Source organism: Oryctolagus cuniculus, chromosome 3, assembly GCF_051225735.1.
Source record: "Oryctolagus cuniculus isolate XC-2025 breed Fujian yellow rabbit chromosome 3, ASM5122573v1, whole genome shotgun sequence".
Classification (NCBI taxonomy): Eukaryota; Metazoa; Chordata; class Mammalia; order Lagomorpha; family Leporidae; genus Oryctolagus; species Oryctolagus cuniculus.
This window is the reverse complement of record NC_142869.1, coordinates 180,710,636-180,733,853: the sequence shown is the minus strand read 5'-3', so window position 1 is coordinate 180,733,853 and position 23,218 is coordinate 180,710,636. Positions and strand designations below refer to the sequence as shown.

Here is a 23,218-nt window from a genome sequence, read left to right as displayed (position 1 = left end):
CTGAGGCTGAACTGGTGGCCTGGTTCCTGGATGAGGACCTGAATGTCCACCTCCGCTTCATGATCGCTTACTGACCCCACCTCCCCAGCGGGCTCCAGGTCACCACTCCCACAAGAGACACACACATGGCTCCCTGCCCCTTCTCGCTGGCTGCGTCTCACCTCAGGGTACAGCATGAGAGACATCTGTCATCGCCACTGCCTGACTGCCTCCCCACACCCACAGCTTCATCCAGGGCCAGAGGCTCAAGACTCATCCCACCCCTCCCCCACACTTCTCCTGGCTTTGTTCAAGATAGCAGATTAGGGGGAGCAGACAGTGACAATAAAATAGCAATAAAATCTCAGAAACAATTGGGAGCACTTTCTGAGATTTCACCCACGCCCTAGGTCTATGACTGGCCTGTGTAACTGCATAACTGCTGATCCACTGGCTGAACTTCAGACCCATCAGTTCGTCAACCACTGGTCCCTTTGCTTACGGTATCCAAGGAACCGTTCTTGGTATTTTCCCCTCTTATCTTTTCTGACTTCTAAGAATAGAACATAGTAGGAAAGAGTTACCAAAAATAGGCATACACCAAGTATCAGCTTTTATTTGGGGAACGAGAAGGGAGAGGAAAGAATTGCCCTGACTCCCTGGCAGGCCCAGGAGGGTTTGCTACATTTGCGTTGTAGTCTTTAGGCAGCCAGGTTACCAGAGTTGGCAGCGGCTGGAAGGGTTCAGGAGGGTACCACGTGGACAGTGGAAATATCTGGCAAAGGCTGGGATCTGGCTCAGGGGTCCATGGATGCGAAGACTGGGAGGGCTGTGAATATCCTGGGAGTCCTGGGGGCTGGGCTCCCTACACATCACCTGATGAGGAAGAGAGGCCAAGGAATGGTAAGAAGTGGAACAGGTTATGACAGGGCAATAGGGCAAGGCAAGCCTGGTGACCAGGGGCTTGTGAGGGGGAGGAGTCAAAGGGGGAGCCAGTGCAGGACGCTTAAGGGCCACACGGAGTATTTGCCATCTGCAGTTCATTTCACCTGGTGCTAGGAGTCCAGGGATGCCTGGGCTGTGTAATGATACATTCGTAAGTGACAGAGAGGTGAGGGACTCTTTAAACCTGGTGGGGACTCGGAGATTGTCTGCTGAGAGAGCACAGGTACTCAAGGGAGTTATGTCAGGCTGGAACCACACCTGGGAGTGAGGTCTCAGGGGAGAGATATGGTACACAGCCCACTGCAGGCCCCTTTCCAACAGAAGTGTATGTAAAGGTCAGGGCTATCTCATGGAGAGGGACACGGGAGCAGAGTTTTTCTTCTTTTCGATGGAGGGGTGCTGAGTTTGGTAGAAGAACCTAAAGCAGCCTGGAGGATGGTCTGAAAGGTGCCAAGTGAGAGTGGCTGTGGCAGAGGGTTGTGGGTATTTGAGGAGGGTGCTTGGGGAATGAGAGTTTTTCCGAGCTAATAGGGTGGAAGGCAGCAGCTGCCTACCTGGGCGTAGCTTCGGAAGAAAAGCTGATGGGAACTGAGGTCCTGGTTGGGCAGGGTGGTCTCCCCACGGTGACGGATCAGACTCCTGCTGTATGCCTGGTGTGGGTGTAGACAGAGTGGCTCTTGGGCTCCAGGCCCACAAACACTTGGATTTATGATGTCTTCAATACCCAAATCCACTGCTCGTCCCTCTTTACCACACCTGCACTGGCACACTAGTCCAAGCCAGAAGGAAGGTATTTGTCCAAATACCTACAAATGTCCTCTCCAAAATGGGGATCTTTGAAGTAGGAGAGGGATCCCCACGCCTCGTCTGTTCAGCTGGTGAAACCAGACCATGGTCCTTGGCAGGTGAGTTACCTGGAACGCAATGGAAAGCCCCCCCACATCTGCGGCATTCTTCAGGAACGTGGTAGAGCCATTGAAGGAAGTTCTGCCGGGTAATGGGAAGGCAGCATAGTGGCGCTCCAGGCACAGGGACGCCTCCTGCAGCGCACGGGTGTCACAGTTCAGGCAGCCCCCGGGGAGCACTGTTGAAAATGGGACACAAGAGTGAACTGGAGGGGCATGGGGAGGCACCACAGGCTCATCTGGCCCCCGGGGCACTGCAAAGTTGCCGCAGTCCCCAGATAACCTTCCTTTCTCCCCTGTGAGGACTTGCTTTGGGGTCTCTGTGGCCCCACCTCCTGGTGGTCCCTGTTACTCACAGAGCTGGTAGAAGATGTGCAGAAGCTTATGTGCCATGATGCTGCCAGCAGCGCCAAAGTTCACGGCTCTAGAGAGACAAGAGCTTGTTGTACCCCCGGAATCCTTCAATTCCCCCAAACACAAGTCCTGTCCATCATAATACCAGTCAATCTGGGAAGCTCCCTGCCCACCCAAATGGAACAGCCAGTACCTGGGGTAACCGGGGTGGAAGAAGGGAGGCTGGAGGAGTCCCGCCGGGAAGACTACAACATGGTCAGGCATCGAATAGTAAGCATTGACTCCCCAGGGGGACACCTGCCATCTGTGGGGAGGACACACATGAACACAGCTCCATCATGGACACCCCCCAACCCAGGCACATGCATTCCCTCACAGCTACTCCCAGTGTTTCTACTGCCTGCCCTGCACCCTGGCTTGATTCCGTACTAACTGTAGAGAGTTTGTCTCTGGGAAGGGGTATCTGCGTCTCCCCTGCTCTCACACCTGTGGTGAGGGAAAGGCTCCAAGAAGCTCTGGACAATTCTAGCCCGGAGGGATCGGACACAGCTCAGGACGGACTGCAGGAAGCTGGGTCCAAGTTGTATCTGTGAAGGAGGCAGGAGGAGACGTGGGCACACAGAGAAATATACAGACGCACACTGACATACACGGATGGGTACGTTTGAACCCAAACCAGTAAGTTTTACCTGCAGACACTCACCACACCTCGTTACAGATAAGCTGCACATGGATTAGCACAGACAAGCACACACAAGCAAACCATAGAATACATGCATGCTTTTGTGTGTGTGTGCACTCACAGGCTTACATGCCTGAAAAAAGTCCATTCTCTGCCAAGACTCATACAGTGGACACCCCCCATAGAGCCCAGCCAGCACCGGGGCAGGGAAGTGGGTGGCTAGAATCATCCAGGAACAAAGGATTGTCTGTCAAAGACTCAGTGAGCCAGAGAGGTGACAACAGGACTGAACAGGGGCTGGAAAGGGCAGGGACCCACGTCGCTGTATCCTTGTTTGGCCAGTTCTGGCTTCAGGGCCCATTCTGGGGCCCCTATCTTCACCTGCAGGTGGGTGACCTGGGAAAGACACACAAGGTAGCAGAGAATTAGCATTCTCTCTGAGTCTGCCAGAGGGAGCTTTTCCTGTTCACTGCCTGACCCAGCCTTGGACATTGTCACCGGATGTGCACACAGCACATACAGCATCTTCAAAACACTCCAGGAACATGCACGTTAGCTTTTGCTTTCATTTCCCGCAACTTCAGAATTCGCCCTCGTGTTGGCTTTTGCACCTGTGGTCTCCTCCAATCACCATCCCCTGAGCTAATTCTCGCGTCCACCCCTACATTGCTCCCACACTGGCCTTTGCCCCTGCCCTTACCCTGTCCTGGGCCTCTTTCCTGGTCTCCTCATTCATCCAGGGAAGTCTTTTGAGGCGAGCAATGAGGGCATCCTTGATTGCAGTGAATAATTCCATGGCCTGTGGGGTGAGGGTCAGGGATAGAAAAACAACATCTGAAGCAGCCTTGGCCCTGGCCCTACCCAGAGCACCTGATTTTAGGGAGAGGCCATGATCCCAAGGAATGGCCTGGGCTAGAGTAGCTAGCAGAGAATGGGGGTGGGGTGGGGTGGGTGGGTGGTGAGAATGTTTCCTATGTGATCATAAACCTCCAGGGTACAAAGATCTGAAGCAATAGAAAGTCAGACTCAAACACTGAAGGAGGAGGATGGTTGCCTGCACATGGAGAACTGATCCCGATGGGGTTCTCACTCTTGAGTGGCGGCTAAGAAAGCAAAGGAGGGAGGACACTGGCATCCCCTTCCCTGCTCTCAGGGCCTTGTTCACCCCCTTTCTGAAGGCACTGTTCCCCTTTGCCAGCAGCCTAAGCTCTGTAACTTCCCAACAAGGGGGCGTCTTCTCAGCTTCGCAACCTGTGTGTATTCTATTTTTCCAGCTACCTACTGTCTTATCTATACTCTTTCTTTTTGATATTTCCTTGAAAAGCACACAGACATAGAGACAGGCAGCTCTCCCATCTGCTGCTTCATTCCCCAAATGCCTGCAGCTGCTGGGGCTGGCTAGGCTGAAGCCAGGTGCCGGGAACTCAGGCTGGATCTCCCACTTGGGTAGCAGGGACACAAGTACGTGAGCCATCGGCTGATGCCTCCCAGGAAGATGGATCAGAAGCAGAGCCAGTACCTGAACACAAGCACCCTGACATGGGGTGCAGTTTTCCCCGCATGTCTTAGCCGCTATGCCAAATGCCTGCCCCTATGTTCCCCATTAGTAGAGAAAAATGAGCACTACCAGGAGTCTGGGCTCTGGCATCAGACTTCCCGAGTCTGCTCTTCAGTGCTGAGTGACCTTGAGAAAGTCATTTAACCACTCTGTGCCTCAGTTCCCCCTCCTTTAAATATGGTAAGAGAAATTAAATCACACAGTACATGGGAAGTACTTACAGAAGTCCCGGGCATGTGGCAAGTACTCAAAAAGTATTCATTAATTATTTATTTGAACTCCTCAGGAATACGTCACGCCATTCTCATGTCATATCATGTGTTGCTCAAAATCTTAGATAAGCGGGGAGGAGCCTTATGGTTCACAGAGTCCGACTTTCTCATTTTATGGTTGAAGAAACACAGGACCAGGGAAGTTGGGTGACGTGTCTAAATTAGTGGGTGTTGTGGATGCTTTGTGTCTCATAACTGAACTGTGCTCACCCAAGGGACAGAGTAGCCTTGGGTTCTCTCTCTCCATGGACTCTCGCTCTCCAACCATAGGTGCCACTGAAAAGAGCAGTGTTCATAGAACTAGGGCAGGGTGGGCCAGGTAGGAAGGTTGGAGGGACATGGGCTTGGAGGAACTCTCACATACGGCACTTTGGGTGCTTGGGCCAAAGGCCTCACGAACAAACAAGGCGGCCAGGGTAGGCTCAAAGTAGGTTCCTGTCTCCTCCACACACTCCATCCATCGTGGGTGGGCTGGCTGCAGAGGAAAAAACTGGAATGAGTGGCTTTTTTCTTGCCTGTTTCTCTAGGTCAATTATCTCTAAACTTCATCCCCAGTGCATCCTCTCCATACCACACTTTCTGGCCTTCATCTCACTGTATTGCCCCATGGTGACGGTCAAAAGGGTCTATGTCCTCTTCTAGGATCGTCCCTGATCCTGGATAAGAAAACTGTTCTGTTTATTTCCTACTGAATTTGAAAATCCAGTTCCTGGGAGGTAGACCTGGGAGGACTAGAAGGTTCCTGGGAAGGCAGAGTGGAGAAGTCAAAGCTCTTGCCCATCTGTCCCCACTCACCACACACCGAGCTTCGGGACCCCAGCAATGACTCCCTGAACAGAAATCAGGGGCAGTGACTGCCTTCCCCCTCCAGCCCCTCAGCCCACTCTCGGCATGGGCTATTGTGTGTTACAGGATTTCATAAAGAAGAAGATTACCAGGAACACGGGGTCACAGCTGTCCTATTGCTTTCTACAAGAGAACAAAGACCACATGTACAATTTCAGAGCTAGGAGACTGTCAGCCAAATCAGGGAGAATAGGATGAGAAGATGAGGGTCATTAATGTTAGAGCCGGCAACTCAGCAGGGCAGAAGCAACTGAAAGCTGTTTTTTTTTTTCTTTTCTTTTTAACAATGAGATCTAGAGAATAGAAAATACACACATGGGAGGGGGAAGTGGGTGGGGGGAGAGGCTGGAAAAAGTTTCAGTGGTAGGCTTGGATAGTTTTGAAGAGCCAGGAAAAAGGAGTAAGGTCCTGCCTGAGGGAAGCTGAAGTGGGACTTAACAAAAACCAGGTACTGTGGTGCCAACCTGGGTTTGGTGAGATGAAACCAGAGACTTCATTCTGGTCACTTATTTACTTCCTAAAGATTTGCTGGCAGGGGAGGCAGAAAGATTAATGCTCTCAGCATGAGCTGGCTTGGTCCTGAGGTTGAGAGGGTTTTGAAGTGTCTGGCTAGGGGAAAGAGAGGGGAGGCCAATATGGCGGCTGTTGAAGAAGGAACCCCTAAGCCTGCTGTCGTGGGAGGTTGCTCCAGACCTCTCTGACTACACCTGCATGCTCGAGCCCACATCACGAAGTCTCTCTCTCACGGGAGCGAGGGGCTCAGACGTTCTGTGGTGTACGATGAGCTCTAAAACACAACATAAAAGTGAACAGGAGTGGAGAAGAAATCTGAGTTCGATGGCGTGGACTAGGACAAAGACAAGGTCATGTGAGGCTCTGCTGACCACCGTCAGTGTCCTTCCCCCTCCCCACAAGTTTGGTTCTGGGAATATTACTCAAACAATTGTGACAACCATGGCTGTGGCCGGCAGATGGGGAGCCCACCTGAGGGCATGACGTGGACTTGCCTGCCTTTCTCACCTCCTGGTGCCTAAATTACTCCCTGAGTCTCTCTGCACTTCTGCAACGTCTTTTGCTCTGGGATTCAGCTTCTGGAGAATGCAATTCTTTTTTTCTTTTTTTTTTTTTTGACAGGCAGAGTGGACAGTGAGAGAGAGAGAGAGGAGAGAAAGGTCTTCCTTTGCCATTGGTTCACCCTCCAATGGCCGCCGCGGCTGGCGCGCTGCGGCCAGCGCACCATGCTGATCCGAAGGCAGGAACCAGGTGCTTCTCCTGGTCTCCCATGGGGTGCAGGGCCCAAGCACTTGGGCCATCCTCCACTGCACTCCCTGGCCACAGCAGAGAGCTGGCCTGGAAGAGGGGCAACCAGGACAGAATCCGGTGCCCCGACTGGGACTAGAACCCGGTGTGCCGGCGCTGCTAGGCGGAGGACTAGCCTAGTGAGCCGCAGCGCCGACCCTGGAGAATGCAATTCTATGGCTGTCTGTCAAGACGTCAAATGACAGAGTATACCACATTGATCAAAAAGATGGACTGAGAAACAGGAAAAAAGGTCTTTAAAATGCAGAGGATGCATGGCATACTTCAAACACAAGATAATAAGCTGCCTAAGGTTAATTTTAGGGCACTGAAAAAGGTGCATATATAGCAACAGGTATAATAATTATTGAGAAAGGACAGAAATCAGGGACAATTCCAGGAGTCTGGAGGGCCAGGGTGGGATCACGGAGGATATATAATGCCAAGATAATGAAGACCCCTCCAGTTAGAAGGCTTGTCCAATGGTGCATAGCAGGAAAGGTGTCCTGTGGTGACACAATTGTGAGCTACAGCTCCACATCAGAACCACAAGATGTGGTGGACTGGAGAAAGTGGATCTGGTCCAATCTGAGCTGCATCTACATCATGTAGCCAAAGTGAATGTTTGCCACTCTTAGAGGCTGGCCCCATGCTGCCTGGACACACACACTCTCTCTAACACACACACACACACACACACACAGGCTTGAAATATAAATATTGGCATGCCAATTCCTAATATTTGAATGTTGATAATTAATTCAAAGTTTGCAAAAGACTGTAAGGGCCAATAAGATACATCTGCACATTAAATTCATCCTCAATGCCACCACAATATTACCAATAAATAGAGAATTCAGGATTGACTAAGTATGAGTTATTAACATAAACCTTGTGCTTCATCTATAAAAAATGAGAACAATATCTGTTCCAACTTCCTCACCGATTTATGTGAAATGATACCTTGAAAGTATTCTATATATTCTATAATACTTCTATGCTATGTTTACATTATCTTGATTTTTATGAAGACATTTGATAAGACCACAAATTAAGTTCCAGTGAATTAGATGGAGAAATCAATGCTGAATGATAGCACGATTTGGTTGGATGCTCATCTGGCTGAACCATAACTGGACATCAAGGATGAATGACTAAGTTCATGTGACTTCCCCTGAGAATCGTAACTGCTCCCCACTAGCCTTCCCTCTCTTCACTTCTCCTTTTGCTTTCTTGATTACACCACCTGTTTTACTTATTGTCTTTCTTCTGGCAATAGCATAAAGTGCTTAAAGACAGAAATATGTGCTATTTTGTTCACTGCTGTATCCCAAATGCCTAGAGAGGTATCTGGGATAGTCAGTAAGTATTCAGTAAATACTCATGGCATAAATGACAGAAGAATCTGTAGTGAGGTTTTCAGTAATATGATCTGACGCCTTTCACTCTTCAGGATCTCAACAGTAGGGTGGATGAAGATTCATTGAATAAAACTGTAAATGACCTAAGATTGGAAAGGAAAAGTAACAGAAGGGATGATTGAAACAAAGGTTAAAACTGCCTGAACAAACTGAGATGTTGGGTTGAATATAAATGATTCACCTTTAACTGATATGAATGTGGAGTCCTGCTTTTAATTCCTAAAACTCAGCTTCATGAGTTTGGCAAAGAAAAACCTGGCTTAGCACCAGTGCTGTGGCATAGAGGGTAAAGCTGCCACCTGTGGTGCTGGCTCCCATATGGGCGCCAGTTTGAGTACTGGCTGCTCCACTTCCAATTCAGTTCCTTGCTAATGTGCCTGGGAAAACAGTGGAAGATGGCACAACACCTTGGGCGACTGCACCTGCATGGGAGACCCGCAAGAGACTCCAGGCTTCAGGCTTCAGATCAGCTCAGCTCCAGCTGTTGTGGCCATTTGGAGAATGAACAAGTGGATACAAGATTTCTCTGTCTCTGTCTCTGTCTCTCTCTGTCTCTCTGTCTCTCTCTGTCTCTCCCTCTCTCTGTGTAACTCTGCATTTCAAATAAAATAAGTCTTGAAAAAAAGGAAAACCTGGCTTAATGCCATTTTCATTGACTGTGTATTCGAAACAACAAGAAGGTGGTCAGATAATGGGGTGGAGCAGTCTTTCAAATTAGAATTCACTCAGAAGAAAATGGTCAAAAGTCTTTATTTAATGGCCATTGACTAGAACCAAAAATGTTGACCAAATCAAGGGCAAAACCTTGGTGTTGTCTTTGATTCTATTATTCCACTTATAGATAGTCAGGAAATCACATTGCCTACCTTAAAATACTTTCTTCTAAAACATTTTTCAGATCCCACTCCTCTGCATGTGCGCATTTCATGCAGAGAAAAGCAGAAGTCCTTAAAATGACCTCCCCGTTGCTCCATGGCCCTCTCTTCCCCTCTCTGATTCACTCCCAATATTATCCTACTGTGTTCCAGTTGCCCTGGTTTCCTTGCTGGAACAAGCAAACACCCAGGGCATGCACCAGCAACAGTAGCACTGGGCACAGCCTTGCATGCAGGCCAAGTTATCTCTTCTTCGCCAGAGTCGCCAGGAGGTTTGCTCATACTGCATCAAGTTTCAGCTGCCCTGCTCCATGGGATGCATGACCCCTATTTCTCTGCTAGAAAGCCTCATCCCCCCAGTAGATATTGCTCCTGCACAACCAAGCTTTCTCTGATCATTCAAACCTTCCCTGATATTTCCCTCTTAGGAACACCAAGTGTTTCTGCTGTCCCAACCAGAGTTCTATAGGATCACAGTTTTACCATTCCATTTAGTGTACAGCCACGTTTGTGCTATGAGGACAGAGTTGAGTTAATTTTTATTTTCATTTGATTTAGTTTTTAGCAGATATTTGAAGATACAGATCTTCTAAGAACATGATGAGATTCCCTTCCTCCCTCCCTCCCTCCCCTTCTCCTTCTCACCCTCTTTCCTTCTCCCAGCCTTTTTTTTTAGTTAAGATTAGATTACATATTTTAAATTGACATTACAGTAAAAAGACTTAATATTTCACTGAATAACATGTTAAAGCAAAAAGACTCTAGGTTGGTAGGAATATAAACAATGGCTATAAATAATTGAATGGAAATGATATGTGATTACTTTAAAATTTACTGTATCAAGGTAAAATGGACAAAATTGAGTTATAACAAACTCTATGGAACACAAAACCAAACATGTTTACCATGGTGCCCTTTGGAGAAAGGTTGGCTAATCCACTGTGGCACTCTCTTATTTCTCAATCTTGCACAGTATATGATTAAAAACATGACCTCATGAGCCAAACAAGTCTGTTTTTGGCATGTGTTCCTTCATTTATGAGCTACATGATCTTGGGAAAGTTACTTGTTTTTTCTGAGCCAATTTTTGCACCTGCAAAATGGAGAGTAAAAATCTCAGTGCTACGAGGAGTGTTAGATAAAATACTCTGTGCTAAATGCTGACAAACAGTGACTACTCAGCGTGCACCGGGTACTAACGCTGCTCTTATGTGTCATATTGTATTCCAGCTGTGGAGGGCCCGGTGGCTTCTGCAAGGTCACATAACTATTTGTTGGCAGAGTGTGATTCAGTTTTAAGCCCAAGGACATTAATGTACCTTAATGGAAAGAATAATGACTTCAGGATTTATAGGCCTCTACATTCTTTGAGCATGAGTCTCAATGTTAGCACCATTACAACACTCCTCAAGAAGTGCTGTCAGGCCATGGTGCTGGGATTTGCGGGAAGCTGTTTGTGGCCAGGGATTTTGTAACAACCCCCGTCCCCAAAAAAGAGGATCTGGGTCTCTATTCTGCTTCCTCTGAACCTAGAGACAGGCTGGGCAGAAATTTCTTGAAGACTTATCCTCAAGAAGTTTCTTGAAGGTCCTGAGGAGGAATGATTTTTAGCACAATGAGTAAGCAGAGACCTTGGAACCAGACTACCAGAGTTCAAACCCTCATTCTACCAACTTATTAGCTCTATTAGCCTCTGTATCTGTTCCTGTTCCTTAACCTTTGAACTCACATTTACCCACCTTTAAAACGAGGATAAATTAGTACTCATGCAACATCATGGTGCTGTGGGGGTGAAGACAGCTCACAGACTAATGGACTTAGAAGGGTCTGGCACATTATAAGCTCTTAATAAGACATAACTACATCCCAGTCCCTGTGAACACATTACCCCTCTCTGAATTCTACAGAAAGATCAGGCTGGCAAAGCAGAGTTTCTCCAAGGCAGACCATAGACCACAAATTACTAAGGAAAACAACCCAATGATTTTCAGACTAATCGGAGGCCTTACTAAGGATTGGCTGTATAAAGGCACTAGACACTGCTACTTGCCTTTGGACTCGTCAAGGGTCTCAGCAAAGGAGCGTCTTTGCATCTTGGTCAACATGATAGATGCTGGCTAACAAAACACACTTTTTTTTGACAGGCAGAGTGGACAGTGAGAGAGAGAGAGAGAGACAGAGAGAAAGGTCTTCCTTCCGTTGGTTCACCCCTCAAATGGCCGCTATGGCTGGTGCTGCACCAATCCGAAGCCAGGAGCCAGGTGCTTCTCCAGGTCTCCCATGTGGGTGTAGGGCCCAAGCACTTGAGCCATCCTCCACTGCCCTCCCAGGCCACAGCAGAGAGCTGGACTGAAAGAGGAGCAACCGGGACAGAATCTGGTGCCCCGACTGGGAGTAGAACCCAGAGTGCCGGCACCGCAGGCGGAGGATTAGCCAAGTTTGCTGCGGTGCCGGCCAACAAAACACACCTGTTACAAAGCCCTCTCCTGAGATGTATCAGGAGCTTCACCACAAAGCCCATGTGTGGCTCAGTGGACTCACCCCTGCCCTGCATGTCAGAAGTCAGCTCTTTATGAACCACTTTGAACGTGGAATCACTTAGACATAAGGAAGGCCACTGCTTGCCATATCTGTCTCTTATCCCAAGAACACCTAAGCTCTAGATCCGGGTCCTCCAATCATAGAGCTGAACAGATCACAGACAACTGGACAGAGTTTAAGGGTAATGACAAACGAAGAGCAATCCTCAGTGATTTCAGATTTCATATTTAAACTCTAATATCCAGCAAACAGCAGAGAAGTGGCCAGGATATGTGAGCCTACAAGTCTGATATCTGGATAAGCTCGGTCTTCCCAACCTGCCTGCCTCTATGGAAAGCTCGGACACGAGGGCCCTCCACGCTCATTCCCCCTTCACCAACAGAGTGTGCCAGCATTCACCCCAATCTGGGAAAATACATCCCTCTCTGCTCACCAGAGGTGGTCGCTCTGTCAGCTCCCGCAGTTTCTGGTTCAGCGATCTGCGTGCCTCCTGGAATTTGCTATCCAGGGCTGGAGAAAGAGTTCCCACCAGCCCCAAGATCATGTGGCTCTGCAGAAAGTTCCTGCAAAGGCAAAAAGGACCCCATACATGTCCCAGGGTTCTGGGGAGTCCTCAGTAAAAAGTCTCCCCTTAGGTAAGTCATCTTGATCCTCCTGGGGCAGCCCCTTTTCCTCCATGCGGATAAGGAACAGCAATTTTGACATGCAAACAAGCCGAGAAGATCTTTTTTGGGTGTGGGGTAGGATGGGTTCGGAGAATGACAGAAGGAACTAGATAACGTGGCAGCCTTCTCAAGTGCCAGGGGGAGAAAGACCAGGCTAGGTGATGGCTGGACAACTCAGATATAAAACAGCTCCGTCTAGTTCCACACCCAGAGGTCTCAGTGCATGTTAAGATGCTTCTCCTGAGCACCACTGCGTGGTATTCTGCGACTTCTCCTGGGCAGGAAGCCACTGGCTCAGAGTGGTGACCACACAGGTAGCAGGGAACACAGCTCAGTGTAGAGCTATCTTTCCACGGCCCCCACCTTGCTCGACTTACTGATCCCATCAGAATGCTCTCAGGATTTCTTCCCCAAGAAGGCTCCCGAAGCCACTCACACCACCGGGAAATGGCCCCTCCCACAACTTCATCCCCCAGAGCACCCCTGCCTTCTCCAGCTCCGGCTCCCCGTCCCACGTGCCTCCTGCTCCTGCCCATAGCACTCGGCTGCAGGAAAGACATAAATGCCCTCGGCTGTCCCCAGCAACTGAGCCGTCCCCAGTGACTGGGCCTTCCAGGTGGAGGTGCTGTGCCCAGCAGACCGTGTGTCTGGCTGGCCCTTGTATACTTCAATTCAGCTGTTCTCCCTTATCCTGAACACCTGTCTGCCCCTTTCTGGTTTGTGCCCTCTACTCCACTCCATCTCTGCCCCAAGATGTGGTCAGTGCCTCTCTCCTTCCCAGTAGGCCCATCCTGGCCTGCACTCCCATGATCTCATTGGCCCCTGAGACCTGTGAACCATGGGCTCTCTTCCCGTCTCCCCCACCCCCAGTCCACTTGGGACAAACCTGTGTTTCACCAGCAGCCCTTCTACCAGCTGTGACATATTCTTCACGTACTCCAGGTCATGGACCACGAGGGGCTGTGAGGGGCTCAGCAACATGGGTGTGAAGGTTGCTTGCAAGCAGGACAACCAGTCGATAGCAGGGGCCATTTCCTTATAGGAGGGACACAAGGCTGAGGGGGAAAGGAAAGGAAGAAGAAGGAAGGGAAAAGGGCTTCCCCTTGGGTTTGAGATAAGAGCAGTGACAGGTGTGGGCTTGGGGAGCGGACAGAGCCAAAAAGAGGGATGGAAGGATTGAGGGCACACGGAGGAAGAGGGCAGGGTGAAGAAAGTCTGGAGGGAGACCCTCATGCCCACAGGCCCCACCCAGGACCCCAGTTCCAGGCACCTGCAGTTGGTCAATGGTGACTGTATGGAAGAGCTTGCCCTGTGCCTGCCGCTGCTCCAGGGGCCTCAGGAACTGGAACAGCCGGGAGGTGATGGAGATAGACAACGAGGCGTGTTCTTGCACCTTGCCTGGGTCACCTCCCAGCAGGGTTCCGAGCTGATTCAGGTAAGTCAGGTATTCCCGCACAATCTGGGGGGAGGCAACCTCAGCCACGGGAGCCAGAGGCCCCTGGCTTCCTCCCGGCCTCTGAGGACAGGGCCTTGGTCCACACATCACCTTACCTGGGCATAGATCTTCTGTTCCTGCTCTTGCTTGAGGGGCGCATCAAACTCTGGCTGGTCTATCTAGACATAAGAGAGGCTGGAGAGAAGTGGGGAGCGAGGGCGATGGAGAGGGCAGGTATGGGGTGGTGGGGAAGATCGCATCTGGAGATGGGAGTAAAGAGTAGGCAGAGATGGAGAAGAGACAGAGTCCAGACATGGAAATGTGAAGACAGGGAGGATGACAACGCATTTGGGTGTACTCCACAAGACAGAGCGTAATAACCAGTGTCCAGAAGGGAACTATTCCTTATGCCAGGTCTAGAGTAAGGGAAGCATGGGACACCCATCTTGGGAGAAAATGTAAGAGGTACCAAAAGATGATCAAAATAAATATATTATTTTTAAAAATAAAAATTAATGCAAAGTCCATAGTGAATTAAATACTAAAACCTTATCATAGATTCCCCCAAAAATTCAAAATATATTTTTGATCTATTTTGAAAGACAATGGATGTTTTCAAAAAATTCTTCAACATATTTTTGATTCATTTTGAAAAAACACCTGTCTTTAAAAAAAATCAACACTGTCCATTGTAATCCATAAATCGTACTTTGGAAATTTATATTCATTAAATAAAAGTTAAAAAAAATAAAATAAATTCCAGTTCAATAAGCAAAAAAAAAAAAAAAAAAAAAAATCAACACTGGGCCCGGCGCTGTGGCTCACTTGGTTAATCCTCCGCCTGTGGCGCCGGCATCCCATATGGGTGCCAGGTTCTAGTCCCGGTTGCTCCTCTTCCAGTCCAGCTCTCTGCTGTGGCCTGGGAAGGCAGTGGAGGATGGCCCAAGTGATTGGGCACCTGCACCCACATGGGGGACCAGGAAGACGCACCTGGTTCCTGGCTTCGGATCGGCATAGCTCTGGCCATTGAGGCCATTTGGGGAGTGGACCAACAGAAGGAAGACCTTTCTCTCTCTCTCTCTCTCTCTCTCTCGCTCACTGTCGTAACTCTACCTGTCAAATAAATAAATAAAAATCTTTAATAAAAAAATCAACACTGATTTTTGATTTCTTAAAAATTATGTGTTTTCAAAATATTCACCATAAAGTTCTATTCTATTTTGAAAGAATAAATGAGCTTTTTTTCAAAAAATCTACAATGAACCAAAATTCGATATTTTGTTCATCATAGATTTCTGCCTTGATTTTTATGTTTAAGGATATTCTATTTTAACACTATTTATCTCAGTACTGAGTTCTGGGGATCTTCTAGAATTCTGTACCCCAGACAAGTACCCACACATCTCACTTCAGTTCTGACCTTAGTGTGCCTTGATTCTATTCCAAAGATTTTAGGTCCTACACTTCTTTTTTCTCCACTTTCAATATCCCATTTTCACCTGAAGATATGTACTTTTACTCTACCTTGGAAAAATCGCCACTTGATTCTTTCATCATGTTGTTTGTCCAAGTTTAAAGAATGCAAACGTGTCAATGTCCATTGTTTCAACCTCCACACTGTTCTGCTGAACTGCAATCTGTGTCCATTTCCATTACTGTCTTCTGACTACCTCGGGTTTCTAGGATTGTCTTCATGTTCTTCATTCTCTGAGCTCAGAGATCCTGGAATCAATAGTGGCTCCTTCTTCCGGAAGCTGCTGCCTTTCCCTTTGTGTCCAGCCATCCATGCTGGTCTAACTCCCACCATCCAGACCTTTCTTACTCTTCGGGGGCTCCATTTCTGCCCCTGCACCCTTCATTGGCTGCTCCCCCTGCGTCCATTCTCTTTGTTCTTCTTCCAAGAGTCCCTCCGAACTCCACTTGCCAGTAACCACCCTCCTCACATTCACAGGAATCAAAGCTATGGGGTCATATGGTGATTTCTCTGTCTCCTTCATTTGTATTCAGTCATCAACTCCTCTAGAAACTCTACAGACCATCGCCTACAGGATGAAGTCACCTAAATCCTTAGGCCTGCATTTTCCTTTCCATTTCTACCACTATTTCTTTTCTTTCTTTCTTTTCTTTTTTTTGACAGGCAGAGTGGACAGTGAGAGAGAGAGACAGAAAGAAAGGTCTTTCTTTTGCCGTTGGTTCACCCTCAGCGCATAGCACTAATCTGAAGCCAGGAGCCAGGTGCTTTTCCTGGTCTCCCATGTGGGTGCAGGGCCCAAGGACTCGGGCCATCCTCCACTGCACTCCCTGGCCACAGCAGAGAGCTGGCCTGGAAGAGGGGCAACCGGAACAGAATCTGGCACCCCAACTGGGACCAGAACCTGGTGTGCCGGCGCCACAAGGCAGAGGATTAGCCTATTAAGCCACGGCGCCAGCCCCATTTCTACCACTATTTCAGGACCTTTTAGTTTCCGCATCTCCAGGTTGACCTCCAAAAGTGCTGACTCAGCTGAAGCTCTACGCGCGCGCGCGCGCACACACACACACACACACACACACACGTCATAATGTTTGAAAGGCTTCAGTAGCTCTGTTTGTCTATTATGTCAACAGTTATCACGTTTACGGCTTTTGCAGACAGAAATAATCAGGCCCAAGGTGAGGTCTTCAGCCTTACTGTTACCTCCCACCACACCCCATCTGTATATCCATATTCTTGTTTAAACAGACCATTCTTCTCACTGACACCACAGAGAAATCACATCATTGCAGGTTCTTCCCTCACCGAAGACTTTCCTTCCAACCTTTCAACACCTTTCAAGCTTCACCTTCACCCACAAACATCAACTATGCTCCGAGCCTCCCCTCTGAGCTTTTCTTTAACTAGTTCAGATCTTAACTAATGCCCTCAGGCCGCATGGGTTAAACTCTTGAGCATACTGTTTAAAATTAAATGTTAGCATGGAAAGAAGGGGCCATCAAAGGAGGATATACTTTTCTCTGAAGAGAGGAGAGAACTTCCACTTTGCATATGGCCTTGTCTAAAAGCTGATGGAGTTTGTGAACTCAAAAGGCTTCCATAGCCTTGGCAGCTCACGTCAAGAGCCTCGGGTGATCACTGACGTCATGAGTGTCAGTTGTTAAATCAACAACAGGAGTCATTGTGCACTTGCTCTCAATGCTGGACCTCTGTCCTTAATGAGTTGTATTACAAAAATTAACGGTAAAACTTGTCTTCAAGCTGTACTTTATACTTTGTGTGTCTGTGTGGGTACAAGTAGTTGAAATCTCTCCTTAGTAAAGAGTTGGTCTTCTGTATATAAAGTCAATCAAATACGAATCTTAATGGAAAATGGAACAGGAAAGGGAGTGGGAGGTGGGATGGGAGTGAGGGTGGGAGGGCAGGAATGGGGGGAAGAAACACTATATCCCTAAAAGCTATACATATGAAAATTTGTATTCAATAAATAAAAACCTTCAGAAAATTAAATTTTAGTGTACCTTATACCGATGATCAGTTGTTCTTATATATTCATCCTATTATGATCTTGTGAAATTTTGAGAGTAGGGGCCAAATATCTAGCATCACATTGCTTACCACAATAGCAATGGCTCCCCTATTCATTTTCTCCCTCAACACACACCTGGCGAGGGCCCCAGCTGCCTAGCCATGCACCAGGTCCTGAGAACAAAGGTGAATGAGGTATGGTCCTGTTCTGAGGAGGCCCACAGTCATCAGTACAGAGTGTTAACTGCTGAAAGCACGAGGAGATGAGGGCTTCACCTAACTCATGGCTAGGGTGTCTATGAAGACTTCTTGAAGAGACAGCCACGGATGTCAGCACTGAAAGAATATGTTAGCATTTTGCAGGCTGAGTGTGGGGCATTGTTGCAGGCAAAGGAAGCAGCACATGCAAAAAAAAAGAGGGATATTCTCAGAGCTACCAGTGAGTCAGCATAGCTGAGAGTCTAAGGGGGCGGGAGGCAGCAGAAGATAAGGCTGGAGAAGTGTACAAGGACCAGATCATGAAGATACTAACAAGGCTTGGCTGAGGACTACAGACTAGATCCTGCTGACCTGGCAAGCCACTGAAGGCTTTTAAACAGACAGTATCTTCATTAGCTCTCGGTTTTAAAAGGTCCCTCTGGTGAAACTAAAGAGTAGAAGAGACCAGGGCAATCCCGAAGCTGGGAAGACTAGCTACGAGGCTCTGGGAATAATCCAAACTAGCAGTAGGAAGACTGCATCTGCTGCAACCTCTCAGAGATGGCACTGCCTCTCCCTTGCCCACCGTCACCGGGTTTCTCTGACTCTCATATCAGCAATTTTCCTTTCAAATGGGAATATTCTCTGCCCTGTACACTGGTCTTGTCTCCCCAACCTAAGAGATGATAGGTTAGAGTTCGAGGAGTGCACCTGTGTTTGTGCCAATCCATCCCTCACCTGGATAACTGGTGTGTGTGGAGGGGCCGGATGCGGTTGCAGATAGGCTCTGAAGAATGGAAAGTGGCCATACCGACTCATTAGAAGCGCCAGAGTCTGGTTAAAGTCTATGGAAGTCCAATTGCCAGAGATGTGCCAGCCTCCAAGCTGAGAAGAAGAGAGAGGAAGCTAAAATGTTGGTCTTTGTGAGCTACCCTCATCGTCCTGATCCTGCCTTCTGCACATAGCTGATAACCCATGATTTCTGAGTCCTTGGATCCCTCCAGGACTACATCTATTCTGCTTTCTCTGCCCTCACCCACAGTCCTGAGCCTTCCACATGGCATTGGCATGTTCTGTCTCTGGCCAGAGGACCCATAGGAAAGAGGTCTAGCCCCTACAAAAAATGGCAGCCCAAGCAGGCATTATTGGTCCTACACGTTACGTATCGACTAACATTGTTGCCCCCACTTTCCTTACCTCCTCAATAACTTGTCTGAGGGGCCCAGTCCCTGCGTCTTCAATGGCCTGAGTGTCCATACAGGAGCTATAGAATTGGAAGGCTTTTTCCTCCCCAGAGCCTGGATGCCAGGAACCTGGGGCTTCTAGAAAGGAAGTTTTGGAGAATTAATGAGTGGAGGCCGGTAAGCAGACAAGTAAAGAAACAGAAAGGGAAGACTCATAGGGATATAAAGGGAAGGGGAAGAATGGAGGTAAGGAAAATTGGGAAGATGGGAAATCAACTCTATTTGGAGTGGATCAACCCAATAAAAGAATAAGACCAGGATGAAGGAGTATGGAGGAGACAATGAGGAAAATAAGATATAGAAGAAAGGAAAAAGTAAGTGGGATATAGGTAAAGAGGAAAGTGGAGAAACAGAAGGCAGTAGAGAGATGAATGGAAAAATTAGAAAAAAATCAGAAAACTAGAAAACTTTGCGAGATTGCAAAGAACACTCTTAATGGAGGGCAGGTGTTGTGGTGCAGCAGGTTAAGTCACCCACAACCTATATCAGAGTGCCTGGTTTGAGTTGCAGTACCTTTACTTCCAATCCAGTTTCCTGCCAATGTACCTGGGAGGCAACAGATGATGGCTCAGGTACTTGGGCTCCTGCAACCCACTTGGGAGATCCTGATATAGTTCTTGGACCCTGGCTTCAACCTGGTCCAGCCCTGGCTGTTGAGGGCCTTTGGGAAGAAGCAGAGGATGGAAGATCTGTGTGTGTGCGTGTGTGTGTGTCCCTCTTTCGGTTATTCTGCCTTTCAAATATATAATCTTCAGAAAAGAAAAAAGGTAAAGAAAAGAAAATTCTTAAAAAAGAATTTAGCAAACAAGAAATAGGACAGCTCTCTTAGTCCAGACTCTCCTCACCCATTTATTCCAAGAAACAAATAAGCAGACCCATTAGAATGACCCAAATTCACTTTCACATGAATCCTCCTCCATTTAAAACTCAACCTCCCTCTCCCTCCAAGTCCCCTGGCAGCTCTGTTCCATGGTGGATAACAGAATTTCTCTTGAGCTTATTTTTTCTTTTCATCTCTGTGCCTCAACTGAAATTATCTCTACCCAGAGACAGCCTACCTCCCACTCTTTCCCCATCAAAACAGCAGAGCAGAGGGATTCATTTACTTCTCTCAGCTCCAAATGATACCATCCGATGCATTCTGGAGTTTTTCTTGAACTGGAAATGCGTAGTGTTTTATATGCTCTTATTTCCAAACCCTCACCACCATCCACCAGCTTCCTGGGACACCTTTCTAACTGCTTAGATGTCCCCGGTTCTTCCTCGTGGCTTTCCCTGAAGGGCAGTCTGCTGTTTTTCCTTCTTCACAGCCTTCATGCTAAAGAGTGCCCTTTCCTACCAGAGCCATTTAACTTGTCTCTCCTCTTCTTCCAGCATATCCTTTGTGCCTATCCATATTCTCTCCCTGGAGCACCACCAGTGATGAAGCACCCCTCTCGTATCTCACCCTACTCTTCCATTTCACCATCATCTCCAATCATCCATTCCTATTATCCCATGTGTTCCAGAACAACCTGCTTGCCACAGTTCCAGGTGTCAGTGAGAAGCCAGAGATCACCGGGCTAAGAAGAGGACAGGGTAACACTGACAAGGAGGCGTTGGGAAATCAACAGGGTTTGAGGGCTAGAGGAGAGTGCTGGAGAAAAGGACTCAAGTGTGTGATGTGTGGAGGAGATATTGATGGAGAAAAGAACATGCGACAGAAACTACAAATTTAGGGGAAATAACAAAGAAGCTTGAACATGCTAAAAGGAGAAGTCATTGATAAACAGAAAAAGAAGGGAGGTGGGGATTACATAAAGCAAAGATACTAGAGGGACCAGAAGACATAGAAAAAGGGAGGCAGATGAGGTGAGTGGGAGTGGCGACAGAAGCAAACTCAGGCCGTGCCTTGAGAAGCCCACTGCGGATGGGTAGACCAGTGGATCCACAGCCACAGAGTTTGGGCAGCTGGGATTGTTCTAGGCTCCGAGTCATCCCTTCCAGACAGAATCTTTCCAGCCTCCTTTCCTCACCTAGTATTCTCCGGAGTCGGCTCTTGTTCTCCTCTGCAAGATCCCGGAAAGAATTGCTGGTGCCATTGGCCTTTCCACAGGCCAAGCTGAAGAAGTCAGTGCAGGCGTCCACACCGCTGTTCCCAGAGGCCGTATAACGGGCCAGGAGATCCAAGCACACAGGTGTGTCACAGGGGCCTGTGGGGAACACCTCAGAGGTACAGAAGAGGGAAAGAGAGGAGGGCTCCCCCTAGGGGTAGGCATAGGAATGTCCAATGAGGAACAAAGGAGAGGGAACAGTCACCAAGTTGGTCACTGAAGGGTGTGCCAGAGTTCAAATGAGCAGCTAGTAAGTCAGCTAAGGAGCTAGTCATAATCTAGCGGTGGGAGCACGGGCAGTGGTGCCTGGCTGAGTGAGAGCCAGCTCGGTTTGGGGCCTACGGGATCTTGCTTACGAGGGCCACAGTTCCGGAAGATGAAGACCAAAAGCACAGAAGACCCAAGGAGCAGGCTGATAATCAGCACAGCCAGCAGCACCCGGCGGGCTGGTGCCCACGGTCTGTTCCAGTCAGCAGGCTGGCCCTCATCTGGAGAGCTCTGTGGGAGGAATAGGAAGGTGGGAACACTCAGCGGAGGCTGCTGAGAAGGGGAGGAGGAGGAGGAGGAGGGAGAACAGTCAGTGTTCAGGTCCCTCTGCACAGAGCTCACTCTCCTGATTCTCCCTAACCCCAGTCTCACCGAGACCCCTGGAAGAGGAAAAAACAAGGTTTGTCACTTGTCTTGGAGGAGGAGCGAGCAATGTTTGCAGGACGTCAGAGCTAGAAGGAATGAACCCCAACACGCCACTTACCTCCTGGCTCCAGGGAGTCCCCATTCTGCTGTCCTGGCTGTGTCCCCGTGGCTCTCCCCCACTTTCCTCCCCACCCTCCTGAAGTGAGCGGAGGAGGAAGGAGGAGGAGAGAGAAGCTGGTTCAGGAAGGGGGGATGCATTAGAGTTTTATCAAGCCATTCTGATGCCTTCTCCTGTATACCTCACCCCATTTTCATTTCAGGGCAGTGTTCAGAGAGAATTCTCTAAGGACCCTCTACCGTGGATGTATGTTTCTCTTTTTCTCTCTCCCTCTCCCTCTCTCTCTCTCTCTCCCTCTCCCTCTCCCTCTCTCTTCTCGCACACACACACCACACACTTCACCTCCCTCTTGTTCTCTCCCATCTCCCCAACTGGAGCAGGTGCACCCCCACCCCAGGCGTCTGACTCCAAACGAAGATGTCCTCCCCAAGGGACTTGCCATCTGTCTGTCCTTCACTTTGGCTCCCAAAGTTCTTCCTGGTTCAGTGCTAGGTGCTGATCCTGAGGACTGGGGTTCGGGAAACAGACTCCCACCTGCCCCCACCCCAGATCCTTGTTCCTGGAGAAGGGGCACTGCTGCCACTCTAACCCTGTCTCCAAACACACACTATTCGCCTCTGGGCGTTGGGCGCTTATCAGTGGGGAGACACCCAGGCCTCTCCTCCTCCTTTATCTGGGCACCTCAGAGTAGAAGAGGGGGAGCTCTCACTCCCCAGCAATCTTGCTCCAGGGCTGCTTCTCTTGTCCGGCTCTGTGTCTTTGCTCAGGAAGTCCCTTTACTTCTAGAACATTCTCCTCCTCCCTCTTTCCTCTGGAATCTCTTGGATCCTTCAGTTCCCAGGTCAAATGTCACCTTACCCAGGAGGCCTCAGAGCCCCGTGCTCATTGTTCCTAAGCATGCTTAATTGCTTGTCTAGGTGCTTCATAGCCCTGCTGGCTGCACGCATTAAAAAGATCACCCAACTAGGAGACTCAAATCTGCTAATTATTAGCTCTGTGACAATAAACAAGCCTCTTGAACTCTCAAGTGGGTGAGCAAGCTTTGTCGTCTGGAAAATGAAGGTAATATTTTCCCATGCTTGCCTCACAGGGTTGCATATCTTCTACAGAGAAATGGGGCTCAGAGGTTTGTTAAGCTGCAGCTTGGATGTTCATCTCCTTGTTGATTGAAAACCGTTTCATGGTAGGCGCAGGGTCCCTTCTTCCTTCACCATCCTCCCAAGAAGTTTTATCCATATTAATAGGAAATGAATCACATTCCAAGCCGGGAATTGTTTCCCTCATCCCACTGAGCCCTCGCCTACAGTCTCAGCGAAGCAAGCACATTTCTGAGAGTAAGTGTTTCACCTCTGTCCCCTGACTCCCCATCCCAAGGCAAAGTGAGATTTACTAGGCCAGTTAACCTGACGACAATGTTCCTTGATTAGGTCAGTGCTGTGCTAGACTCTGGTCCAACTGCTGGGTGAGAGTGGCTCTGCAAAGATGGCCACGGAATTTACGAAGTGGAACACGGATACTGGGTTGACTGGGACTTCATTACAGAAGGGAAGACAGAAGCTCACGCATTAGAAAATAAGGCTTGGGGAAGGTTCTAACAGAAATAAATAATATCTAAGAGCTGGTATGATGCTAAAGATCTGTATTGATTTGATA

At 48.6% G+C, this 23,218-nt stretch overlaps 1 protein-coding gene across 1 annotated transcript; it reads right to left on the bottom strand.

Annotated features, from left to right (window-relative positions):
- Positions 1-569: 569 nt before the first annotated feature.
- KEL (Kell metallo-endopeptidase (Kell blood group)) lies at positions 570-21,676 on the bottom strand. Its single transcript, XM_017342677.4, has 18 exons — positions 21,566-21,676; positions 21,171-21,312; positions 20,737-20,913; positions 18,675-18,799; positions 18,216-18,362; positions 13,894-13,956; positions 13,613-13,801; positions 13,229-13,377; positions 12,111-12,240; positions 5,060-5,170; positions 3,566-3,664; positions 3,184-3,261; positions 2,670-2,770; positions 2,377-2,487; positions 2,186-2,253; positions 1,839-2,008; positions 1,479-1,574; positions 570-855 (listed from the first exon to the last, which is right to left on the bottom strand). The coding sequence occupies exons 1-18, from the start codon at positions 21,587-21,589 to the stop codon at positions 694-696; spliced, it is 2,142 nt and encodes a 713-aa protein (XP_017198166.1). The 5' UTR covers positions 21,590-21,676; the 3' UTR covers positions 570-693.
- Between the last annotated feature and the right edge of the window lie 1,542 nt (positions 21,677-23,218).

Coding starts and splice junctions, on each gene's coding strand:
- KEL (XM_017342677.4), bottom strand. CDS start 21,589: ATGGGGACTCCCTGGAGCCAGGAG. Junction 18,800..20,736: donor CCGACTCCGGAGAATACTAG/GTGAGGAAAGGA, acceptor CTTCCTTTCTAG/AAGCCCCAGGTTCCTGGCAT. Junction 12,241..13,228: donor GGGCTGCTGGTGAAACACAG/GTTTGTCCCAAG, acceptor TTGCCTTTGCAG/GAACTTTCTGCAGAGCCACA.